Consider the following 19,424-nt stretch of genomic DNA (forward strand, 5'->3'; position numbering starts at 1 on the left):
GGAGGCGAACGCTGCCATTTCCAGGGGTCCCTCCTAATGTTGCTGCTCCTACTACTACTACTGCCGCTGCTGCCGCAGCTGCCGCCGCAGCAGCAGCAGCAGCTGCTGCTGCCGCAGCAGCAGCAGCAGCAGCAACTGCTGCTGCTGCTGCTGCTATATGATGGGGGTAAAGGCTACATTTCCTATGGAGAAGCCCCTCATGCTGCTTCTCACCCGCTGTTCAAAAGTTGTGGGGTCGCTGCGCAAAGTCGCAGCAGCTTCTTGGTTCAGTGGGTCGTTGGGGTTCGGCTCCTGCAGCAGCAGCAGCAGCAGCAGCAGCAGCAGCACGTGCAGCAGCAGCAAGTGCAGCAGCAGCAGCAGGAGTGCCGACGTCCAGGGCCGCAGCTAAGCAAGCGCAGCGGCAGAAGCAGCGGAGAAAATCGCAGCGGCAGCCCAAACAGCAACAGCAGCAGCAGCAGCAGCAGCAACAGCAGCAGCAGCAGCAGCAGCAGCTGACGAGGAAGAGGTGCAGCAGCCCGTAGATCACAGAGGAAAGAGACAAAACTGGCTTCCAGTCTTCTCTCAAAATGTTGAGACACACGTTGCCCTGCAGGTCGATGTTCGGGTGGTACACCTGCGCCCACAAACCCTAAACCCTAAACCCTAAACCCTAAACCCTAAACCCTAGGTCTTAATGAGGCCGAGCGCCAAAGCTCTGCTCCAAACCCTTGTTGCGGGAAACGAGGCCAGAATGCCCCGGAAGATGAACGAAGCACCTCGCCCTAAACTCTAAACCCTAAACCCTAAACCCTAAACCCTAAACCCTAAACCCTAAACCCTCGGCGCGCCTTGTCCTTGCACTTGACTTTCGGGGGGTCGTGGGGGTAGTTTTGAGGAAGTCTAATGTTGAATCTGATTCGGCCTCCTCTCCAGTACCCTTCATCAGGAACAAGAGACAAAAGAAAAGTAGGGGGCCCCCCCAGTTCCTCAGAGGGGGCCCCCCCTGCTGCTGCTGCTGCTGCTGCTGCCGCCGGCAGACTCAGCAGCGTGCAGTTCGGAGGCAGGTCCAGGTCCTCCAAGTCTTTCTGCAGGCGAATGTCGCTCGGCAGCAGACGGGGGCCCGCTGCTGCTGCTGCTGCTGCTGCTGCTGCTGCTGCGTCATTTGCTGCAGCAGAACCCGAAGCTGAAGCCCCCGGAGAACCCCCCGAGGAGTCCTGGGCCCCCCCGTTGCCTTCAGCTGCCTTCCGCCTCCCCGGGCCGTAGAGGCGCAGCATCCTCGCTTTCTGCTGCTGCTGCTGCTGCTGCTGTGTTTTGGCTGCTGCCGCTGCTGCTGCTGCTGCCAGCCGCAATGCTTGGAGCTAAAAAACACACGAAGAGACAAACGGAAAGCTCAAGAGGCCACCCCGTGGCTGATTGTGGATCTCTGCGCTGCACTAGTTGCTGCAGCAGCTGCTGCTGTAGTTGCTGCTGCTGCACTTTCTGCGGCACATGCTGCTGCACTTGCTGCGCCCTAGCTGCTGCCAGGAAGTTTCACACAACTTCTAATTAATTGAAATTCCCAAAATAGGTCCTAGGACTTTTATTTACTAATTTATATTTGCTGGTTCGGAGAGGGGGGCCCAAACTCTGTTGGTGTCCTTTGGGGGCCCCCCAATGCTGCTGCTACGGGGCCCCCCGGCGGTGCTGCCGCGCAGCAACTGCAGCAGAGTTTGTCCTCTTTTATTCAAACTATTTTATTTTTTTGTAAGTTTTCGCGAAGAAGAAGTCCCCTTTCGCAGCAGCAGCAGCAGAACAAACCGCCGCTGCTGCTCCTGCTGCTGCTGCTCTGGCTGCTGCTGCTCCTGCTCCACACAGCAACAGCAGCGAGAGGCTGCCCTCTGCAGCAGCTCCTCCTGCAGCAGCACGCCTCTCTGCAGCAGCCAGTCAGCAGCTGCTTCTGCAACTACCTTCTCAGATCCAGAGCTAGCGGCTGCAGCTGCAGGTGCTGCACCGTTGGTGCTGCTGTTGCTGCTGCTGCTGCGCTATGATCGTGGGGGGAACCCGCCTGGGGGCTGCTGCTGCAGGGCCCTGCGCGGCCGTCTGCAGGGAGGGCCTCAGAAGCCCTTGCTGCTGCATGCGCGTGTCTGCTGCTGCTGTGGGACTTCTGCGACCGGCAGCAGGCGGCAGCAGCAGCAGCAGCAGCAGCAGAGTGCCTCCACAGCAGCAGTTGCTGCAGCACTGCAGCTTGACGCCTCGCTTGCTTTCCGTTCCCCGTTCCTCCCCGGAGAAGCAGCTCTGTCCGGTGACGCCGCAGGCCCTGTTGCTGCACCAGCAGCAGCAGCAGCAGCAGCAGCAGCACCTGCTGCAGCAGGTGCGGCTCTACACCCCGCCCTCACGGCGCACCTGGTCGAAGCAAAATGAAAAGCTGCACATCCGGAGGCCCTTAGTGGAGTCTTTTGCTGCTCACAAGCTGCACCCCACGCTGCAGTGGTGGAGGGAAAGAAGACACAAACCGGGTCTGCTGCTGCTGCTGCTGCTGCTGCTGTACTTGTAGCTGCTGCCCCTGCAGCTGCGCTGGTGCCCGCGAGCTAGCTAGCTAGCTAGCTAGCTAGCTAGCTCGCGGGCTAGCCAGCAGCTGGGCAGTTCGTTAACTAGCTTCGGATGTCCGCTTACCCTCACCTTCATCTGCGTGGCTAGCTAGCTAGCTAGCTAGCTACAAGCTATCTAACTGGCTAGCTAGCTAGCTAGCCATAAACTATCTAGCTAGGTAGCTAGCCACAAGCTAGCTAGCCAGCTAGCTACAAGCTAGCCAGCTGAAGGCTAGCTAGCTACCAACTAGCTCGCTAGGCAGTCACAGGCTAGCTAGCTACGAGCTAGCTAGCTAGCTAGCTAGCTAGCCAGCTAGCTGGGCCTTGGCTGCTGCTGCTGCTGCTGCTTGTTTGCAGACACCTTCATGGGCCTGCCGGACCCGCTGCTGCTGCAGCTGCGCGGCGGCAGCAGCTACTTCGAGCAGCAAGACTTGGTGGGCGTGGCTTGTGCTGCAGTGCGGCTGCAGCGTTCAGGTGTACGTACACCTGAGTTGTGGGGCCCCCTGGCGCGCCGCGCTGCTGCAGCCGCGCTGGGGGGGCCCCCCACAAGTCTTGCTGCAGCATTTGCTGCTTTTGCTGCAGCAGATGTCCGCGATGCCCCAGCTGTACGTACACTCCAGGGCGCGCTGCAGCACAAAATCGGGCAGCTGCTGCCCCTCGATGTTGCTGCTGTTTTGGAGGCCATGGCAAACCCTTTCTACTTCTCCCACAGGCGAGGGTTTAGGGTTTAGGGTTTGCGCTTTAGGGTTTAGGGTTTGGGGTTTAGGGTTTAGGGTTTACACTGTCGGGGCCGGGCGCTGCGCATTTCACTGTCGAACGCAACAGCGCTGCTCAGCGCTTTCAGGAAAGCACTGGGGTTTAGGGTTTAGGGTTCAGGGTTTAGGGTTTAGGGTTTAGGGTTTGGGTTTCAGGCTGACGGACGCTGCAGTGAGCCACTTGGAGCTGCTGCTGCAGCACAGAAAGGACTGGACAGCAGAAGACTTTGCTGCTTCTTTGCGGGCCCTCGCTCGCCTGGGCCTCAACGAGCCCCAGCTGCTTGCTTCTCTAGGTAGCCCTGCTGCTGCTGCTGCTGCTGCTGCTGCTGCTGGTTGTTGTTGCTGCTGCTGGTTGTTGCTGCTGCTGTTGGTCCTGCTGGTTGGTGCTGCTGCTGCTGCTGGTTCTGCTATTCTTGCCGCTGCTGCTGCTGCTGCTTTCCAGATGCACACGCTGTGAAGGCTCCGAAGTGGTAGTATCACTGCTGCTGCTGCTGCTGCTGCTGCTGCTACTGCTGCTGCTGCTGTTTGCGAAGGGGAGCGACTGGTGGCCAGCGGCGCTGTGGGGCTGCCATCGAATTTGCTGCTGGATGCAATTGAGGCCCTTTGCGTGGCTTACCCTGCTTTAACCGCCTGTGTCCAGTACCAGCAGCAAACCAGCAGCAGCAGCAGTAGCAGCAGCAGCAGCAGCAGCGGGGATGCAGATGCAGACCTGGCAGCGCACCTCAGGAAGCCAAACCCTATGAAGTACACTTCGCCGCCTCCCCCCAAAACTCCCTACAACACCCCCATTTCTTACAAGCCTCCCCGGCAGCAGCAGCAGCAGCAGGAGGTGGAGCAGCTGCAGCAGCAGCAGGTGGAGCAGCAGCTGCAGCAGCAGCAGCAGGAAGGGGAACCTCTTTGCCCCGTGTTCGTCTCGTGGCTGCCTGTGCTGCTGAACGCTTTGCTGCGCGAAAGCCCCCGAGGCAGCTTAACTGCAGCAGATGCTGCTTCTGCCTTGTCGCTGCTTGCTGCTGTCACCCGCAAGGATACAGCAGCAGCAGCAGCAGCAGCAGCAGCAGAAGCAACAGAACCCCATGTCGCAGCAGCAGCAGCAGCAGCAGCGGCAGCAGAGAGACGAGCGGCAATAGCCGCTGCCGTCTCAAAGGCCCTGAGAGAGCCTATACAGCGCGGTGCCTCTGCAGCTAAGTAGCAGCAACAGCAGCAGCTGCAGCAGCAGCAGCAGCAGCAGCAGCACTTTGCCTGTGGCAGCTGTGGAGGCGCTGCGGGGGCGCAGTTTGAATGCTTCTTTTTGCTGCTGCAGCCAACCACAGCCTCGGAGTTCTTTTCGTTTGTACATTCGCATAATTTAATTTAAAACTAAATTTTAAAATTTTAATTATTTAATTATTTTTAATGTTCTTTGCTTCTCTTCGGGCCACAACAAGTAAGGCATATTTCTCGCAGCCAAAGATATGCGTGGACACTGAGGAGCGCCCGCGCAGCAGCAGCAGCTGCAGCTGCAACAGCAGCAGTTGCAGCTGCAACAGCAGCAGCAGCATCAGCAGCAGACGCCAGTTAAGGAGAAGCCTAAATTGGCACTTAATGCCCCTTTTATAAAAGCAACAGTCTCAGAGAAATGAACTCAAATAAGTAGAGAGTTTAATTTGAGAGAAATAAAACAGCAAATAAATCAAAAAAAGTAAAAAAAACTAAAATTCTAAGAGCTTTTAGCCCACAGGAATGCTCGTAAAGGCCTCCAGAAGGCTGTGCACAAACCCTAAACCCTAAACCCTCACTGCTGCTGGAGCTCAGCGTCGAACTAGGCGCGGCGCCCGAAATCGCAAACCCTCTGAGCTGCTCCTGCTGCAGAAAGAAAGGAATAACAAACAGCTTAAATAAATAAATAAATAAATAATAAATAAATAAATAAATAAAAATGAATGAGCGAACAGCGACGTCAGAAAAGAGCCACTTGCTGTCTTGCAACACAGTCCAGCACCGATGTATCAGCGGGAGCAGCAGCAGCAGCAGCAGCAGCAGTAGGAGCAGCAGCAGCAGCATTTCAAAGGCAAAGTGGATTTGAAGTAAAAAACAGTTTAGCAGCAAATTAACTACACGAATGAACCGCAGCAGGCAGCAAGCTGCAGCCGAACAGCCAGGCCTCCAGTGGGGCCCCCGTTGAGGCCCATGGCAGCAGCAGCAGCAGCAGCAGCAGGTGCTGCTGCTGCTGCTAGAACAGCAGCAGGAACAGCAGGAAAAGCAGCACAAGCTGCTGGGACAGCAGCAAACTCTGCTGTTAAGGTAAAATCTGGTAACACATTTCCTGATTGAGCCGCGTTCGCTGCTGCCGCTACCGCTGCTGCTGCTGCTGCTGCTTGTTGGCTGCTGCAGCAAACAGCCAAGGCCTCCAGATCTCTGGGATCGACAGCTCCCGCCCATGTCTTGCTGCTTTCTTTTTGGAAATATTAGGGTTTAGGGTTTAGGGCTTCTATTTGGCGCTGTTTCTGAGGCGCCACCCCGCAGCAGACCACCCGCCACTGCTGCTGCTGCTGCTGCTGCAGCTGCAGCGGGGTGGCAGCCACGGCGTGTGAGGGCGAGCAGTATGCCCATGCTGCCTTCAGCACTACGCGCTCTGCTGCTGCTGCAGCGGCGGCTGCTGCCGCCCCTGTTGCTGCTGCTGCTGCTGACTTCTTGCTGCCTAGAGCTCTCTGCTGCTGCTCCTTTTGCTGCCCGCTGCAGCCCCGGGGGGGCCCCTCAGTCCCCTCTGTGTGGCCCTGGGGGCCCCCAACTGGGCTTTCTGCTGCCTATTGGGGTTGACTGCATGCCCCGGGCAGCAGCAGCAGCAACACCAGCAGCAGCAACAGCAGCAGCAGCAGCAGCAGCAAAGCCACCGGTTGAACGAGAGGCCCAGCCGGACTACTCCGACGCAGAGGGTCAACCCGAGGAGCCTCTTGGGCAGCAGCAAGAGCCACAGTCGAAGCCTCCGGCGCAGCAGCGGCAGCAAGCGCCGCAGCAGCAGCAGCTAGCGCCACCGCTGCAGCAGCAGCAGCAGCTGCCCCTGCAGCAGCCGCCGTTTGAGCAGCAAACTAGGTGGGGTGAGTGGGGCAGCAGCAGCAAGTGGCGGCGACCCTGGAGGCGACGACGGCCTTGGGCTCTACGGCCACGCCCACAGCAGCAGCAGCAGCAGCAGCGGCAGCAGCAGCAGCAGCAGCCCGCTGATGGCACGGCGCCGGCCTTGTGGAGGAACCCCAGGTGGCAGAGAAGAACAGCAGCAGCAGCAGCGGGAGGTGCAGCAGCAGCAGCAGGAAGTTTTCTGCGGCCACAAGGACTGCCTGCCCCCATGTTTGAGCCGCAGCAGCAGTGGCTCTCCCCTTTGCCGCCAGCAGCAGCAGCAGCAGCAGGCGAGAGCTGGGAACTTCCCCGCGAGATCGACGTGGGGCTGCTGCAGCAGCAAGATCTGCTGCTGCAGCAGCAAATGGAAGCTGTGCTGCCGCTTTCTCTAAGTCCTGAGGCCCTCAGCGATATTGTTGAAGGCAGCAGGAGGCAGCATTTGCTGCTGCTGTCGCGGCACGAGGGCCCCCCCCCGCTGCGGGTATCGCTAGCTGCTGCTCGAAAATAACATGTTGCTGCTGCAGCAGGAGGCAGCACAGAGGCGCCGCAGACGAGAAATCCTCAACGAAGCCCTAGTTAGACATGGCCTTGAAATAAAGTGTGTCTTAGTGTTTAGGGTTTAGGGTTTAGGGTTTAGGGTTTGGAGGGGCCACTCGTTTCGCTGTGCTGCTGCTTTCTGTATGGGCTGCTCGTTTGCTGCTTCTGCTGCTGCGGGTGCGCCTTCGCCTGCTGCGTACTTCGCTGCTTAGGGCCCGCTGCTGCTGCCGCTCACCTGCTGCTGCTGCTGCTGCTGCTGCTGCTGCTGCAGCCCTGCAAGCTGGCTGTGCCGCTCTTTCGTATACTTGCGGCGGACGCCAATTAAGAGTCTCGTCTTCGCGCTGTGGAGAGACAGAGTCTTAGACCAGCTCTACGAGCCCATGCAGCAGCAGCAGCAGCAGCAGCAGCAGCAAAGTGGCAGGGGAATTGCTGCGCTCGAGGAGGACTGGCAGAAGCACATTTTGTGGACAACAGGGATAGATCTCCTGGCTCACCCAGTAAGCTCCGTTTGCTGCTGCCGCCTCTGCCTTTGCTGCTACTGCCGCTGCTGTTGTTGCCGCTGCTGCTGCTGCTGCTGCTGCTGCTGCAGCATAGACAGCCTGCGGTGCTTGGCTTGCTGCAGCACCTGGAGAAGACCCTGCTGCTGCGGAAGGAAGCTTTTGTGCAGCGGAGGTATAAGGCCGTAGTGCGGCGGCACCCGGGCTCGAGGTTTAGGTACATTCCCCCGCATTTCGGCAGCAGCAGCAGCAGCAGCAGCAGCAGCAGCTACAGCAGCTACAGCAGGGCGATTCCTCAGCAGCTGCCACCTAGGCCGCCCAGACAGACCCGCTTGGCTCCAGGGAGCCGGCGAGGAGTGCAGCAAGATCATCAGCAGCAGCTGAAGCAGCAGCAGCCGCTGCAGCAGCAGCAGCAAGATTCTCAGCAGCACCTGCCAGCGGACGGCGCCGACGGCACGGAGCTCGCTGAAGAGGGAACAGCAGCTGCGGCGACAGACGAAACAGCAGCAGCAGCAGCAGCAGCAGCAGAGGAGGGCAAGACGCAAGAGAAGGCCCGGCCATCTCGCCGTGGGAGGCGTAGCGCGCAGCAGGAGACAGAAGCAGCAGCAGCAGCAACAGCAGCAACGATGAAGCTGCCACTGGAGGAGGCCGTGTCCACTGAAGATTCAGATGCTACGGGCAGCAGCAGCGACAGCAGCAGCGACGGCAGCAGCAGCGACAGCAGCAGCGACGGAAGCAGCAGCGACAGCAGCAGCAGCGACCTCATAGAGCTGCCAGTTAGCAGCGCAGATGCTACGGGCTGCAGCGACGACAGCAGCAGCGGCGACAGCAGCAGCAGCGACAGCAGCAGCAGCGACTTTATGGAGCTGTCAGTTAGCAGCACAGATGAGGAGTTGCTGCCTGCTGCTGCTGAAGGCGCAGAGCAAGAGGAGGAGCTGCAGCAGCAGTAGCTGCTGCTGCAAGAGCTGCTGCGAGAGCAGCTGTTGCAGCAGAAGCCAGCTGCTGCAGCAGCAGGCTTCTGCTGCAACTAGCGCGCAGCCGACATCTTTCCGTTTGTTTTTAACTAGATCTAAAACTAATTTCATTCATCTTGTCCGTTGTCCTTTTGCTGCTGCACCCTTCGCGCTGCAGTTTCTATAGGCTGCCTACTGCTGCTGCTGTTGCTGTTGCTGCACTTGCTGCTGCTCTGCGTTGCTGCTGATGAGGATACAGCAGCAGCAAGAGGGCTGCGGGGTGTAAGAACAATACTTCATATAGTGCTAGCTGCAGCAGCAACTGGACGGTGTGCCAGCAGCAACAGCAGCAGCCAACACGACACCAACCCTAGCAGCAGCAGCAGCGGCAACAGCAACACCAGCCCTAGCGCCAGCAGCAGCAACAACAGCAACCCAGCAGCAACTCTAGGAGCAGCAGCAAAAACACAGCAATGGCCACTTGCCTAGACTTGAGGTCCCCTCGTAGAAATAAGGGGCTGCAGCAAACGCCATAAAACACTAGCTTGCACCAGACAATGCAGCAGCGGCAGCAGCAGCAGCAGCTGCTGCTGCTGCTGCTGTTTCTGCTGCTGTTGCTGGCTCTCCTGCTGCCCCACTAGGGGCTACCGGACTTCCAGAGGCGCCAGGCGCTGCAGCATCTGCTGCACGTGCTTCTGTTGCCTGTGCAGCAGCGGCAGCAGCAGCAGCTGGCGCTGCGTCCGTGGCAGCAGCAGGTGCTGCTGATTCTGCTGCCTCTGATGCGGATGCTGTCGAGCTGTCTGCGGCAGCTGTGCCTGCAGCTGAAAGCGCTTCTGCAGCAGCAGCAGCATCTTGACGCTTAGCAGCAGCTGCGTCTGTATTTGCAGCTGCTGCAGGCTTCGGTGGGGCATCTCCCTGGCGCTCAGCAGCAGCAGCAGCAGGAGCAGCTGCAGCAGCTGCTGCGACAGTCCTGTCTCCCGTTGGAGCATTCCTCACCTCTTGCTGCTGCTGTGAATTGTTGGACGTGGCAGCAGCAGCAGCAGTGCCATGGTCCGCTGCAGCAGCAGCAGCAGCAGCACGCATTTCGGGGATGCGCAGCGCCAGCTGTATCGCTAGAAAGGCCCACGCTGCCAGCAGCAGCAGCCCCAGCAGCAGTTGGGCCCAAAAGCGCCTTTGTTCCTCTCGCTGCAGCAGACACAGCAGCAGCAGCAACAGCAGCAGCAGCTCCCTGTAAAGCGCGGCAAAAGACTCAGCAGCAGCTGAGTCTTCAGCAGCAACTGCAGGCAGCGCCACCACGTACTGATGCAGAGCCAGCCGCAGCAATCAGCGTAGCAGGAGCAACACCAGCAGCAACGACAGCAGCAGCAGCAGCAGCTTGAACTAACCGCAAGGTAGAGCGAAAGGACAATCCCTATAGGGTGGAGGAGCGAGGCTGCGCGGACGTCAGCATCCTGCTGCTGCTGCAGCGCGTCGTCTGCCATGGCTGCAGCGCTGCCGCTGCTGCTGCTGCTGCTGCTGCTGGGGGGCAGCAGCCCCCATAGACGCAGCAGCAAATCCAAAGGCCACAACAAACAACTGCGACAAAAACCCCACAAACCCAAAACGCGGCTGCCGGGCGGCAGCGCAGCATCGCTCAGCAGCTGCCAGTACACCTGAGCAGCAAACGCCAGCAGCACACCCCACAAAACGCATGCACAGCAGCTCAGCGCAAATGCATGCATGCATGTACGCATGCATGCAGATAAACAAGCAAATGCATGCCCGCATGCATGCACACATGGATGCAAACAAGCAAGCATGCACGCAGGCCGGCAATAGCAGCAGCAGCACCAACAGCAGCAGTAGCAGCAGCACTCGTAGCAGCAGCAGCAGTAGCAGTAATAGCAGCAGCAGCAACGGCAGCAGCAGTAGCGGCAACAGCAACAGCAGCAGCAGCAAAGCCACCTTTACAGCTTCTTCTCTTTGGGGGGGCCCCCCAATCCCATCTTCTTTTAGCCTCGCCAGCGCGTAGAGGCCCCTGCCATCTCCTGTTGCTGCTGCTCTTTCTGCCCAGTAGCGGCTGAGAGCAGCAGCAGTTTCTGCTGCTTCCCGCAGCGCCTGCTGCTCTTCCTGCTGCTGCTGCAGCTCCTGCCGCGGCTGCTGCTGCTGCGGCTGCTGCTGCTGCGGCTGCGCTTCCTCCTCCTCCGCCGCTCCTGCTGCAGCTTCTGCTGCTGGCGCTGCTTTCGCTGCCGCTGCTGCTGCTGCAGCAGCCTTGATTGCAGCAGTAGATTCGGCTGCAGCAGCAGCGTACATCTCCGCCAGGCTGACCATGGAGGCGGCGTCGCCCTGATACACAAAAGCAGCAGCAGCAGCAGCAGCAGCAGAAAACAAACTGGTCCCCTAAATGGCAACAAAGCTGCTGCTGCTCTAGTTAGTGCTTCTTGTCCCATTTATCACATCTGTCTTTTTCTGCTGCTGCTTTTGCTGCTTCCTGCTGCCTCCTGCTGCCCCTTGCTGCTGCCTGCTGCTTCCTGCTGCCTCTGACTTTTATTTCTGTCACTTTTTTGTCTTTTTGATCCCCTTTTGCTTCTTTTTGTGTCTACTTTTTCCTCCTCATTATCTCTTAGCTGCTGCTAACTTCTACTTGTCGTTTTTTCTCTTTTTTGTCTTTTCATCTTTTTATCTTTTGCTGCTGCTACCTGCAGCGCAGCTCTTCTGTAAGCAGCAAAACGGCAGGCCGTTGCTGCTGGGGCTTGTGGGGTTTTGAGGGCTTTTGGAGACACGAGCCAGCAGCGGAGGAATTCGGAGACTCGGAGGTGCTGCAGCTGCTGCCGCGCAGCAACTGCAGCAGCGCGAGCAGCAGCAGCAGCAGCAGTAGCAGCGGGCGGCGTGCATGCGCGCTCGCCGTCCAGCAGCAGTTCTACCGACACCCCAGGGTCTCCTCGTGCATGCAGTTGCTGCACTCCTGCTCGGGAAAGTGGAGACACCCGAGTCTGCAGCAGGCAGTTTGCTCCTGCTGCTGCTACATGGGCCTCCACTGCTGCTGCTGCTGCTGCTGCTGCTGCTGCTGCTCCTTCGCCCTCCGCAGGCAGGGCCACTGACGGGTCTGCGTAACGCGCCAGCAGCAGGCTGCGCGTGCCCTCTTCTGCATCTGCTGCTGCAGCAGCAGCAGCAGCAGCTGCTGCTGCTGCTGCTGCTGCGCTATTCTCTGCATTCTGCTGCTGCGGCTGTTGCTGCTGCTGTTGCTGCTGCTGCGACACGGCCCCTTCGGCGGGAAGCTGCTGCTGCTGCTGCGGCTGCGCATCTGAGCCGCCGGAGGCTTCCTCTGCTGCTGTTTCTGTTGCGGTTACTGCTGCTGTGCTGTTGGCGCTTGGAGCTGCATCTGCTGCTGCTGCAGCGGAGGCAGCTGCAGCAACAGCAAGGTCCGCCTGGAGCAGCGAGTCCATGAGCACCTGCAGCGCCTGCTGCCGCTGCTGGTGCTGCTGCGCTGCAGACTCCCACAGTGCAGCAGCAGTCACGTGAGCAGCTAAGTGGCCAGTTTCGGACAGCAGCAGCAGCAGCAGCAAAGCCCCAGAAACGTCGCCCTGCCGGTGCGCATGCAGCGACAAGGCCTGCAGCAAATTGACCCGACGGTGCAGAAACGCCACCTTTTCCAGCACCTGCACGCAACACAAACCCTAAACCCTAAACCCTAAATCCTAAACCCTAAACCCGAAACCCTGAACCCTAAACCCCGGAGTGTAGGCCCTAAAGTGTGAACGCTCCGCCCTAAAGTCTCGAATCTGGGCCCTAAACTCAATCCTCCCAATCGCAAGACCTAAACCCTAAGCCCTAAACCCTAAACCCTAAACCCTAAACCCTATACTGCAGCAGCGGGGCGCAGACCTTCAAAGCAATGCTGCAGCGCTGCTTGGAGCTCTTGTGGTGGGGAGAAGCTCCCTGCAGCAGCAGCAAACCGGAGCTGTAAGCTGCTTCTGGATGGCCAGCAAGTGCAGCTTTTGAAAAGTATGTGAGGGCTTCAGTCATGTTGCCTGCTGCCAGCAGCTGGCCCCTCCCTACTGCTGCTACTGCTGCTGCTGCGGACGACCCGGACGCGCCGCCCGCCGGCTCTGCTGCTGCTGCTGCCGCTGCTGCTGCTGCTGATGTGGGACCCAGAGCAGCAAGGTGTGCTGCAGCGTACAGCACCTGCGCGTTGCTGTCGCCCAAGTCTGCTGCTGCGCGCAGGGCTTCGCCTGCAGCAGCAGCAGCAGCAACAGCAGCACCAGCGCAATTTGAAAGACAGAAAGGAGGACAGCAGCGACCAGTCGAGACCAGAAAATCGCCAAGGGAGGACACGAAGCGAGCTTAGCAACAGCAGCAGCAGCAACAGCAGCAGCAGAAGCAACAGCAGCAGCAGTAGCAGAAACAGCAGCAGCAGCAGCAACAGCACCACCAGCAGGGAGGCACGTGGCACACTAAAGGATATATGAAAAGAAGACCAAAAAAAAGCCAAGAGAGGCAAACAAAAGCGCAAAATGAAAATAAAGGAGACCAAAAGGGCAAAAGAAAAAAGGAAAATTGGAAAAGAAAAAAAGGAGAAAAAAAAGACACCTGCTAAAGTTGCATTTGTTTCCTGCAACAGCCCATAACGCCAGGCCAAAAAGCGCGCCGTGTGGGGCGCGGGGCCAGAGCCCTCAGCAATGACCTGCAGCAGCAAAGCACAGCAGCAGCAGCAGCCAGCAGCTCTCCAGCAGCAGCAGCAGCAGCAGCTGCAGCAGCAGAGGCGGTGACGGCGGCGCTAGCAGCAGCAGCAGCGGCAGCAGCGCGTGGACTCTCTTGCTGCTCCGGCCCAACTGCTTCTGTCTCCTCCTACTTTACTTTCTCTTTCTGAGCACCCTGCTGCTGCTGCTGCTGCCTCTGCGCTGCCTTGCCTGCTCTAGAAGAGCCTCCGCTGGGTGCTGCTCCTTTTCTTTCTTCTGCTGCTCCTCCTCGCGCAGACCCCAGCTGGAAAGAAATCCATTTAGCAGCCCCAGCAACCCTCCCCTTGCGTTTGCTGCTGCTGCTGCTCCTCCTGCTGCTGCTGCTGGGCCTGCTGCTGCTGCGGCTCCGGCGCCTGGGTCAGCACCAGCACCTACGGCACCAGGGCCAGCAGCAGCAGCTGCTCCATTAGCAGCAGCAGCCGCAAGTCCTGCTGCTGCTGCTGGTGCTGGAGCTCTTGCTGCTTCCGCAGCAGCTCCGGCTGCTGCTCCCGCTTGGGGCTGCTGCTGGGCTGCGCCTGCAGCTGCTGCAGCTGCTGCTGCTGTCGGCTGCCCCTCCAGCAGCAAATGAGCTGCTGCTAAGGCAGCATTCGCATCTCCTCTTTCTGCTGCTTGCCGCAGCAGGTCCAAAGCCCGGTGTCGGTCCCTTGGAATCCCAGCTGCAGCAGAAGCAGCAGCAGCAGGAAGTATTCATACGAGGTCCCAATCTCCTCCCGACGGCAACACCAACAGCAGCACCAAAGGCACCAGCAGCAGTTTGGAGCTCCATAGCAGCAGTAGCAATAGCAGCAGCAGCAAAGCCAGCAGCAACGGCAATGAGACCACAGCGACAGCAGCAAACGGACATCAACCCGCAGCCGCCCCCAGGGCACCGCCCAAACCAGCTGCTGCCCCAGCAGCAGCCCCAGCAGCCGCAGCAGCAATTGCAGCACCAGCACTCTCAGCAGCAGCAGCCGCAGCTCCAGCAGTCCCAGCAACAGCCCCAAGAGCAGCAGCAGCAGCAGCTCGAGCAGCAGCCCCAGCAGCAGCAGCAGCAGCAGCAGCAGCAGCAGACCCTCTGCATTCCCGTGGAGGTAGAGATCAGCAAGCGCCGCAAGCCCCTCAGGCTCTCCATCTTCAGCAACTGCATGCACGAGTGCAGCATAGTCTCTGCTGCTGTGCTGGAGGGGGCCCTGCTGGGGGGCCCCATAGGCAACAGAGTCGGGAGCAGCAAGCTGCTGCAGCAGCTCTTCCAAGGTTTGCAGCTGCTGATACGCCTTGGGAGCCCTGCTGCTGCTGCTCGATGGCGGGGCGAAAGCTGCTGCCTCCCCCGGCCCCCGCAGGAAGAAGGAAGCAGGCACGCGCGTCAGGTGCACGTGCTCCTGTTCCTGCTGCAGCTGCTGCTGCTGCAGCGCTGCTGCTGCTGCTGGCAGCAAGTGCCGCAGAGACGCGCTGCAGTCGCCTGCATCTTCGCTTCCTGCAGCAGCAGCAAAAGCGGCACTGACAAAACAAAAGCAAGTGCGACGCAGCAGGGCTGCAACAGGGCGAACTTTCGGTGCCCTTGCTGCTGCTGCTGCTGCTAGTCCTGCTGCTGCTGCTTCTACTGCTGCTGCTGCTCACCCAGTCGCTGCAGCGCCACCAAAAAGCTGGCATTCTTCTCCTCCTCAGTGGGCTGGTCGAGGTGTCTCGGCACCTCTAGGACAGCTCCGTCTTTGCCCATGGAGAACCTGGGGCCAGCAGCAGCAGCAGCAGCAGCAGCACCAGGAGCAGCAGCAGCAGGGGGAGGCACCTGCTGCGCCCAGAAGCTGCGCTGCGCGCTGCCAGCCTTCAGAGAAGAGTCGCTGCGCCCAGTCTTCAGATAATATGCTGCAGCAAGAGAGCCCAGGGCCTCTCCTGCATGTGCTGCCAGCAAATACTTGACCACGGGAAAGTCCGACCTGTACATACACCCCACACCCCACACCTTCACGCCGGGTCCAAGTGCTGCTGCTGCAGGGGCAGCAGACAAAGCAGCAGCAAAGACAAGCCGCAAAGGAACGACTGCGCGGCCCCTCATGCTGCAGGAACGCCACAGCAGCAGAAGCAGGAGCTGCAGCAGCAGAAGCTGCTGCATCAGCAGCATGGAATGAATCAGCAGCAGGAGCTTGATCCGCAACGGAAAGTCTAGAAGCAGCAGCAGCAGCTACAACACCAACAGGAGCAGCTGCAGCAACATCTCCAGCAGCAAAAAGGGCTACATCTGCAGCAGGAGCTGCAGCAGCAGCAGGAGCTGCAGCAGGCGCTGACCTGTTTTTGCTGAGGCGCTCCTGCTCCTGTCTGTACTTGGGCATGTGCAGCAGCGGGACGTCGAAGGGCTGCTGCAGCGGCGGTGCTGCTGCTGCTTCCTTATTTGCTGCTAGAAAGAGAGTTAGCGAAGAGGGGCTGTGCTGCAGCGCCCAGCCCTCAGCCCCCAGCACCAGCGACGGGACGCCAATTGCTGCCAAGAAGCCTGAGGAGCCACAGCAGCAGCAGCAGCAGACCCTCACAGCAGCAGCAGCAGCAGCTGCTGCAGCAGCAGCTCCTGCTCTGGGGACTGCGTGTACCAGCGCAGGAGCCGCAGCAGCGCAGCAGCCGCCGCCGCCGCCCGCGCCCGCCGCCGCCCCGCAGCAACCAGACCACCCCCGCACCCCCCACAGCAGCAGCAGCAGCAGCAGCAGCAGGCGCACCGTCAAGCAGCAGACAGAGGGCTGAGGGGGGCTTGGCGCTCCTGCCTGCAGCAATTGCTTTGGCAGCTAAAGAGAAGTCCCGCGGCCAGCCGCCGGGCAGCTGCAAACGGCCCCCCTCATCAGCAACTCCAAAAAGAGACAAAAAAGCAACAACACCAATTGCTGCTGCTCGCAGCACTTGCTGCTTCCCCCGCGGCAGCTGCTGCAGCTGCGCAGCCACTGCGGGCCCGTGCACAGGCTCCGGGGATATCGGGTCCGGCAGCAGCAACGCCAAGTCCTCTTCGTCCTCCCCCCGCTGCCGCTGCTGCTGCTGCTGCTGCTGCCTCTGCTGCGGCAGCCGCAGCAGCAGCCGCAAGTAGTAGTAGGCGTCTCCGAAGCTGGTCACTAAACGGCCCACGCCTTCTCTTTCTTTTGCTGCAGCACGAGCTGCAGCAAAGGCAGCCTCCTCTGCAGTCAGCGCTGCTGCTGCTTCACTGCTGCTGTTCCTGCTGCTGCTGCTGCTTTTGCTGCTCTGGCCTGCCTGCAGCAGAGACATCCGCCCAGCAGCAAAGAGAGCCGCAAAGTCGAGGGCATCATCCGGCACAAACAGCACAGGCACGTCGCTGCTGCTGCTGCTGCTGCTGCCGCTGTTGCTGCTGCTGCTGCTGCGACCCTTCTTCGGGCCGTCTCCTTGGAGAGCAGCAGCTGTTGCCGCAGGAGAGCTCCCTGCTTCTGCAGCAGTGGTGCGAGAGGAGAGAGATGATGCTGCGCCGTGGGGGGGCTGCTGCAAACTATCGGGAGCAGCAGCAGCAGCAAGTGGAGTGGCAGCAGCAGCTGCTGCAGGTGCTGCAGTTGGCGCTGCCGCATTTATCGCTGTTGCTGCTGCAGCAGTGGAAGACGCCGAGTCGCTTGGAGGCGTCGGCACGGAAACTCCTGGCGACCGCGTGCTGCTGCTCGTCGTGCTGCTACTGCTGCTGCTGCTGCTGCTGCTGCTGTGTGAGTCCTTTGCTTCCTCCGTCTTCTGCTCCCTCTGCAGCAGATCCACGACGAGTGCCCTTAGCCTGCGCATCCGAAGCAGCAGCCGCAGCAGCCGAATCTGCAGCAGCACTGGAATCAGCAGCAGCAGAAATGACCAGCAGCAGCGACAGCGGAATGATGAGCAGCAGCAGCAGCAGACTGAGGAGCAGCACCAGCAGCAGAACGAGGAGCAGCAGAACAAGCCGAACGAGGAGCAGGAGCAGCTGCGGAACGCGGAGCAGCAGCAGCAGAATCAGAAGGAGCAGCAGCAGCACCGGAACGAGGACGAGCAGCAGCAGCAGCAGAATAAGGAGCAGCAGCAGCAACAGCAGACTGAGGACCACAGGAGCGCGGGGCAGCAGTAGGAGCAGCAGCAGGCGCAGCAGCACGAGCAGCAGCAGGCGCAGCAGCACGAGCAACAGCAGGCGCAGCAGCAGCAGCAGCAGCAGCAGCAGGGTGTACAGCTGGCGCTCGCGCTCGACTGCTTCGTGTTCGTCAACTTCGTGCTGCTGCAGCGGCGTCAGCAAAGCTCCAGTTTGAATTCCATCTTCGGGATATAAAGGAGAAAACCAAGACTGAGGATAAACATCTCTTTTGTGAAGAGCTGCTCGCAGCAGCACTTCCTGTTCGATGCGGGTCCACGCGGCCTCGAGTGCCTGCTGCTGCTGCTGCTGCTGCTGCCAGTGCTGCAGCAGCTGCGGCTTCAGCTGCCGCAGCAGCAGCAGCACCTCGCTGCCGTCCACCTCCGCGCTGTAGAATCGCTCTTCTTCGCTGCTGTAGTAAATCCGGTGAGTGGCTCCATTAGAAATTGCTTCTTCGATTTCTGCCAGCCACTCCTCTGGGCTGCTACTGCTGCTGCTGCTGCTGCTGCTGCTGTCGGGGTCCAGCAGGTGCTCCTCAGCCTCCGCCTCGTCCTCTGCGTCCCCGCTGCTGCCCTCCTCCTCAGACGCGCCGCTGCTGCTGCTGCTGCTGCTGCTGCTCGCCTGCAGCAGCAATTCGTCTCCCTCGTCACCGAAATCTGTGAACGCCTCGTCGTCATCTATTTCTACGCGATCCACTTCCCGCAGAGGACCTGTTGCTCCTGCATCTGCTGCTGTCGCTGCTGCTGCTGCTGCTGCTGCGTTGGGAGGCACCCACGACAGCACCAGCAGCAGCAGCAGCAACTGCTGCAGCAGCAGCAGCACGCGCCACTTAAGGCGCCTGAGCATCATCCGTTGACAGGCTGGGACTTCTACCCGTCGGCTGCGACAACGTTAGCAGCAGCGGCAGCAGCTGCGGGTGCTGTTGCTGCTGCCGCCGCCGTTCCAGTGCTTATTTCCCTGCTGCTGCTGCTGCTCCTGTTGTTGCTGCTGTTGCTGCTGCGAAGCAAACGGGTGCCTCCCGCGGTTGGCTTCCCCAGCCGTAGCCAAGACCTACACCAATTTGAATGCTCAGTGTACCTGAGCCGCAGCAACTGCAGCAGCAGCAATTGCAGGAGCAGCAACTGCAGCGGCTGCGGGTGCAGCAGCTGCTGCTGCGTACCTTTCACTGCCAAGGGACAGACAGGACAGTAAACCAAGTAAATAGAAAGCTGATAGGAGGTCCCGGAAAGGGTGCTGCTGCTGCTGCCGCTGCTGTTGCTGCTCTGCTGCTGCAGCGGGGGCCCCCCCAAGTCAACGGCGGGCGCGAGTCAGCAACTTGCTGCTGCTCCGTGAGGCAGCTGCTGCTGCATTAAGTGTTGCAGTTGCTGCTGCAAAGCAGTAGCTACAAGTGGCGATCCCACAGTATCGCGGCTGCAGCTGCCGCAGTGACATGCTGCTGCAGCTGCCGCTGCTTCAAGTGCTGCAGCAGCAGCAGCAAGAGTTGTGCATAAACTGTCTACGACCAGGACAGGACGAGCTTCCCCAATAGCAGCAAAGTCAAAAAAATAATAAGCAGTTCTTCACACGGGGCCTCGCCAGTAGCAGCAGCAGCTGCTGCTGCTACTGCTGCTGCTGCTGCTGCTGCAGGGAGCTGGGGCGCCGGCAGTGGCGGCCCTACGCATTGCTGCTGGTAATACTCAAAGCAGCGACAAAAAAGTAGAAGTTGGGGCTATAGAGGAGCAGTGATGCTGTGTCCTTGCTGCTGCAGCAGCAAACCTACAACCCTGCAACGGTGGCGGCAGCAGCGGCACTGCAGCAACGTATTGAGCCGCCTTTGCTGCAGCGTTTGTCTGGAGGCTTTGTGGCCCCCAGGACTCAAACTTTAATTGTGACAACCCACAGCTAATAGATGTGCTGCAGCTGCAGCTGCTGCTCTGCTGCCCCTGATGCTGCGGCTGCCCGTTGCTCCCTGGGAACCTCGCTGCTGCTGCTGCTGCTGCTGTGTCTGCTAGGGAAGCCAAGGGCCCCACAGACGCAGCTGGCGCCTACTGAAGTTTCTGGCGCATGCAGGCGCTGTGTGTGGAGCTTCGGGGAAGACACACACGGCGAAACAGCAGCAGCAGCAGCAGCAGCAGCGCAGAAATAGCAGCACGACACGTGCAGACGAACGAAACAAAGTAGCAAACAGCAGCAAAAGGACGCCGCGAGACACTAGCAGCAGCAACGCAGCAGCAAACGTGTAATGAATAAAGCCCCAGAGCCACGCAGCCACCAGTAGTTGCTCTCTTCAGTGCCTGCTGCTGGAAGCAG

General features: G+C 59.9%; 4 protein-coding genes across 4 annotated transcripts; 2 read left to right on the plus strand and 2 right to left on the minus strand.

The window, feature by feature from the left end:
* Nucleotides 1–153: 153 nt before the first annotated feature.
* ETH_00019210 (ubiquitin-conjugating enzyme e2, putative) lies at nt 154–1,253 on the minus strand (the record flags this gene model as incomplete). Its single annotated transcript, XM_013375702.1, has 3 exons — nt 154–291; nt 497–613; nt 828–1,253. 3 exons carry the CDS (start codon nt 1,251–1,253, stop codon nt 154–156), a joined length of 681 nt encoding a protein of 226 aa, XP_013231156.1.
* A 749-nt stretch (nt 1,254–2,002) lies between these two features.
* Nucleotides 2,003–4,490, plus strand: ETH_00019215 (uncharacterized protein; the record flags this gene model as incomplete). The annotated part of the gene is made up of 5 exons (XM_013375703.1): nt 2,003–2,474; nt 2,904–3,020; nt 3,132–3,258; nt 3,458–3,594; nt 3,835–4,490. 5 exons carry the CDS (start codon nt 2,003–2,005, stop codon nt 4,488–4,490), a joined length of 1,509 nt encoding a protein of 502 aa, XP_013231157.1.
* Nucleotides 4,491–6,101: 1,611 nt separating this feature from the next.
* On the plus strand, nt 6,102–8,375 carry ETH_00019220 (uncharacterized protein; the record flags this gene model as incomplete). The annotated part of the gene is made up of 3 exons (XM_013375704.1): nt 6,102–6,872; nt 7,255–7,425; nt 7,551–8,375. 3 exons carry the CDS (start codon nt 6,102–6,104, stop codon nt 8,373–8,375), a joined length of 1,767 nt encoding a protein of 588 aa, XP_013231158.1.
* A 543-nt stretch (nt 8,376–8,918) lies between these two features.
* ETH_00019225 (uncharacterized protein) lies at nt 8,919–17,984 on the minus strand (the record flags this gene model as incomplete). Its single annotated transcript, XM_013375705.1, has 12 exons — nt 8,919–9,563; nt 9,764–10,030; nt 10,323–10,703; nt 11,057–12,016; nt 12,243–12,589; nt 12,948–13,041; nt 13,268–13,752; nt 14,148–14,549; nt 14,693–15,009; nt 15,359–15,560; nt 15,778–16,817; nt 17,236–17,984. 12 exons carry the CDS (start codon nt 17,982–17,984, stop codon nt 8,919–8,921), a joined length of 5,889 nt encoding a protein of 1,962 aa, XP_013231159.1.
* Between the last annotated feature and the right edge of the window lie 1,440 nt (nt 17,985–19,424).

Source organism: Eimeria tenella, genomic scaffold (genome assembly GCF_000499545.2).
Source record: "Eimeria tenella Houghton genomic scaffold, Eth_scaff3, whole genome shotgun sequence".
Lineage (NCBI taxonomy): Eukaryota > Apicomplexa > Conoidasida > Eucoccidiorida > Eimeriidae > Eimeria > Eimeria tenella.